We start from the raw sequence: 4,531 nt of genomic DNA, 5'->3' as shown, positions 1-4,531 counted from the left end.
AACTGTTGTTTAATTGGAGAAAATGGACCATATGTGTCCTGATGTTACTGTTTTCTAGTTTTATCTCAACCTAGAAAAAATATTTTCATTGCATGCCCTGCATTATGCAGGATGCTAGCTTATTTTCCTAAGCTCTGTTATCATATACAGTTCCAAATAAACAGTAATTTTGAGCTAAAATTTATTATTTTGCTATTATTGCTGCTTGTTGTGGGGCTTGAGCTCAGGGTCTGGGCTGTCCCTGAGCTCTCCTGCTCAAGGCTAGCACTTTATCACTTTGAGCCACAGCTCTACTTCCAGCTTTTTGTGGGTAACGAGATAAGAGTCTCAGATTTTCCTGCCAGGGCTGGCTTTGAACTGTGATCATCAGATCTCAGCTTCCTGAGCAGCTAGGATTAGAGGTGAGAGTCACCAATGCCTGGCTTTAAAATGAATTATTCTTTAAATATTCACCCCTAAAAGTAAAAGGCAGCTTAGATTAAAACTGATTTTATTTTTTGGCTGTGGATGTGGCTCAAGTGGTGCATTCTTGCTTAGTAAGTGCAAGGTTCAGAATTCAAACCTTTGCAACATCAAAAACCCTTTCCCCTAAACTGTTTTCCTCAAATGTAATATGGGAAGGATAAAAGATTTTACTCACACTGAAACTGAAGATCATATTATGTCCATTCCGTGAGTTGAGATGCTATTCTGAATATATTATTAATTACTGCTAAATATCTCAGGGGCAATACTTTTGAAAAAAAATGGTGCAATACTCGAATGTTATTTATGGTCACTATTGTAACCATACTTCTTTTCTTCTTCTTTTTTTTTTTTTGTTGGTCATGGGGCTTGAACTCTGGGCTTGGGCACTGTCCCTCAGTACTTTGGCTCAAGGCTAACACTCTACCACTTGAGCCACAGTCCACTTCTGGTTTTCTGAGTGGTTTATTGGAGATAAGAGTCTCATGGACATTCCTGCCCAGGCTGGCTTTGAACCACAATCCTAAGATCTCAGCCTTCTGAGTAGCTAGGATTACAGGTGTGAGCCACCTGCGTCGGGCTAGGGCTAACCATATTTCTTGTAAATAAGATTAGTTTAAAATTAGGTCTCTCAGGTACTTAGTAAAGTACCTGCTTTACTTATTCAATAAGTATTTTATGAGCATGAATAAATGAAAGATACATAATAGAGGTGTTAGAACAAACAGTATCTGTAAGAAGCCTGAATTTCAGTATGGAAAATAAAGATCAGTTCTGACCAATGTAACTTCATTTTGTTGTAATGGTGAAGTGGTCCTTGAAATATGAGTATAATTACAAAGAGAGAAGGCAAAAAAATACATTAAGGGTGAAAAACAGCACGAACCAAGACAAGAACATGTGTGACTTGTTAAGAAAATAAAGACATAATTAATGTAATCAGGATAAAGTTCTAGAAAGCTGAAAAGACAAAGCAAAGGTCAGATAACAGAAGGTCTAGAATGAAGGCTGGATTCATGGTACAAGTGGTAGAGTGCTTGTTTAGCAAGTGCAAGGTTCTAAGTTCAAATGTCAGTATCACCAAACAACACCTGCCTGAAGCCAAAAATTACAATGCTGTGGTAAAACTTTTAGATTTGGTCCAGTAGGTTTTCAATCAAAGGAGAAACATAATTCAACTTGTTGGAAAATAACTGGTAGCAAAATGACTTAGCAAAGCAAGATACTAGAAAATGGAATATTTATTACAATATTATTGTTTTTGTTTAGGTAAGAATTTATACAAAAGCAAGAAGAGTAGAAATGGGAAAATATAAAACTCGACACAGAATTGATATGCTAGACTGATTCAATTCAAGCAAATATGAAAAAAATCTAATAAAGATTCTAGGTTTGGAGAGGGGAAAAAGTAAGGGTTGAAAAGGTAAATTCTAGGGGCTGGGAAGGTGGCTCAGTGGTAGAGCGCTTGCCTTGCATGCCTGAGGCCCTGGGTTCAATTCCTCAGCACCACATAAGCAAAAAAAAAAAAAGCCGGAAGTTGCTGTGGCTCAAGTGGTAGAGCACTAGCCTTGAGCTGAAGAGCTGAGGGACAGCGCCCAGGCCTAGAGTTCAGGCCCCATGACCGGACTCAAAAAAAAAAGAAAAGAAAAGAAAAGAAAAGGTAAATGCTATTTAAGTATAACTGGGGCTTGAACTCAGGGCCTGGGTGCTGTGCTCTACCACTTGAGTTACAGAGTTACAGCTCCACTCCCATCTTTTTTTTTTTTTGTAGGTTATGGGTGTGAACTCTGGGCCTGAGCACTGTCCCTCAGCTCTTCAGGTCAAGGCAAGCACTCTACCACTTGCGCTACAGTGCCACTTCCAGTTTTCTGAGTGTTTATTGGAGATAAGAGTTGCACGGACTTTCCTGCCCAGGCTGGCTTTGAACCAAGATCCTCAGATCTCAGCCTCCTGAGTAGCTAGGATTACAGGCGTGAGCCACCAGCGCCCAGCTCTACTTCCATCTTTTTTGGTAGTTTAGTGGAGATTCTCATCTGGGCTGGCTTCAGAACTGTGATATTCAGATCTCAGCCTCCTCTATAGCTAGTGAAATGCCAGCACTGGCTGTTAAGTCTAAAATCTTCAACACCCATATTAAGTAGGGAGGTGGAAACTGGAGTTCCACAGGAGAAAGACTCTGATGGAGATACACTGCAAGGAGATCCGCTATGAGTCTTCAGTAATAAGTAGCAGTTGAAAACATTCAGGAATAAAGTGGATTGAGTAGGAAAAATAAAGAAATTAAGAGAGACTATAAAGAAGAACAGTAGTGCCTGGGAATGTGGCTTAGTGGTAGAGTGCTTGCTTAGCATGCATGAAGCCCTGGTTTCAAGTCCTCAGTACCACATAAACAGAAAAAGCCAGAAGTGGTGCTGTGGCTCCAGTGGTAGAGTGTTAGCCTTGAGCAAAAGAAGCTCAGGGACAGTGTGTAAGCCCTGAGTTCAAGCCCCAGGATTGGCAAAACAAAAATAAAAAGACCAGTAGTAACCAGTAAGAATGTAACATCATAGCTAGGTGTGGGGGGGAATGACAGGGGTAAGAGAAGTGTTGCTATAGGTGAAGTATGGACAAAGGAGACCTTAGCACCATCATGTCTTTGTAACAAAACCATCAAATTACCTAGACTCTAACTACAGAAACAAACGTGTCTTCTCTTTTAAACTATGAAAGAGAAAAGGGATAAAGACTAGAGTAGGACTCTGAAAAAGGTTAAAAGGGGAAAAAATCAACATCCCAAGTGTGATGAGTACCTCACTGTGGGATGGTAAAAAGGAAGTGATTTCCCTAAAGCAGTTCCTTGTAGTTGAGTGGCAGAACACATGCCACTTATGTACAAGGCCTGGATCTGATCTCTAACACAAAATGAAAATAAACTAATGCTAGTTCCTTGGAAGGAGTTTAAAAGAGGTATATTGTAATGAATGCTTTATGTCGAACTTTTAAAATTGTAAAATAATTCAAGTACACATGAAATATTTAAGAGTGAAATTCCAGTGTATTAATAATGATTGTGCACTTGATCCCTCTTAGATGAATTACTCTTCTGGACGATTTTAGGCTATTACCTGTCGGCTGAATGTATTCTGTACATGCATCCAGTAATCTTCAACTGGATCATAGCAATATATTGCTTTGGTCAGTCCACCAGCAACATAGATCAGGTTGTTTAAGGAGACAGCAGTTATACATCTCTTGGCAATTGGAATAGCTGCACGAAGTAGCCAAGAATTGGTTTCTGGGTCATAAGATTGAACCTAATAATAAAAATGTTTGGTTAAATGTCTAAATATAAATGTAATTTTACTTAATAGTCTACAAAGACATAAAAATATGATTAAAAATAAAATCTCACTAACTTTGAGAATTAAAGGATGGTAGCCCAATAGAAAAATGGATAATTTATGAAAATTCTCAAAAAAATGCAGATTTATTGCAATCAAGCAGGGGACAGTAAATAAAATACAAATTGTTTCCAGGGTGAATGGCCATCAGGTTTGCCATATGTATTTCCAATAAAATTAACAGTCTAAACTTTTTAAAAGTTGTTTTATGTAAGATAACTGTTTCAATCTGAATATAATTTCTTTACACTTTTAGGAGATCTTTTCTTCAGAAGATTAGTAAATCCTAAATTTAATATAATCTGAATGATTACAAATTCTGAACTAAAGAACTGTAAATAAATAACTTTTGATGACACTGCAATAAAGTTTGACTTAGAAAAAGAACTAATAGACAAAATTCAAAATCATTTATTAGACACTGGACACCTTTTTTCCAGAATAAACATGTTTCTTGAGATTTCAGGAATTCAATGGACTACAGCTACTTTGAGCCATCCTCTGTTTACACAAGGGCTTTTTTTTTTAATTGTAAAGATACTATACAGAGGGTTAGTTACATGAGTAAGGTAATGAGTACACTTCCTATTGAGCATTGTTACCCCCTCCATTGTTTTCCCCCTACCATCCCTTCCCTCCCTACCTTCCCCGAAGTTCTTTTTTTTTTTATTGTGATTAAGTGATTA

At 37.8% G+C, this 4,531-nt stretch overlaps 1 protein-coding gene across 4 annotated transcripts in view; it reads right to left on the bottom strand.

The window, feature by feature from the left end:
* Positions 1–4,531, bottom strand: part of Klhl24 (kelch-like family member 24) — a 46,414-nt gene that overhangs the window by 6,285 nt on the left and 35,598 nt on the right. For all 4 annotated transcript variants that reach the window (XM_013033054.1, XM_013033053.1, XM_013033052.1 and 1 more), the window contains one exon: positions 3,570–3,758. In XM_013033054.1, coding sequence (XP_012888508.1) covers positions 3,570–3,758 — 189 coding nt within the window. The remainder of the gene's footprint in view (positions 1–3,569; positions 3,759–4,531) is intronic.

This window comes from Dipodomys ordii, unplaced genomic scaffold (genome assembly GCF_000151885.1).
Source record: "Dipodomys ordii isolate 6190 unplaced genomic scaffold, Dord_2.0 Scaffold162, whole genome shotgun sequence".
Taxonomy (NCBI): domain Eukaryota; kingdom Metazoa; phylum Chordata; class Mammalia; order Rodentia; family Heteromyidae; genus Dipodomys; species Dipodomys ordii.
This window is presented reverse-complemented; position numbering and strand designations above follow the sequence as displayed.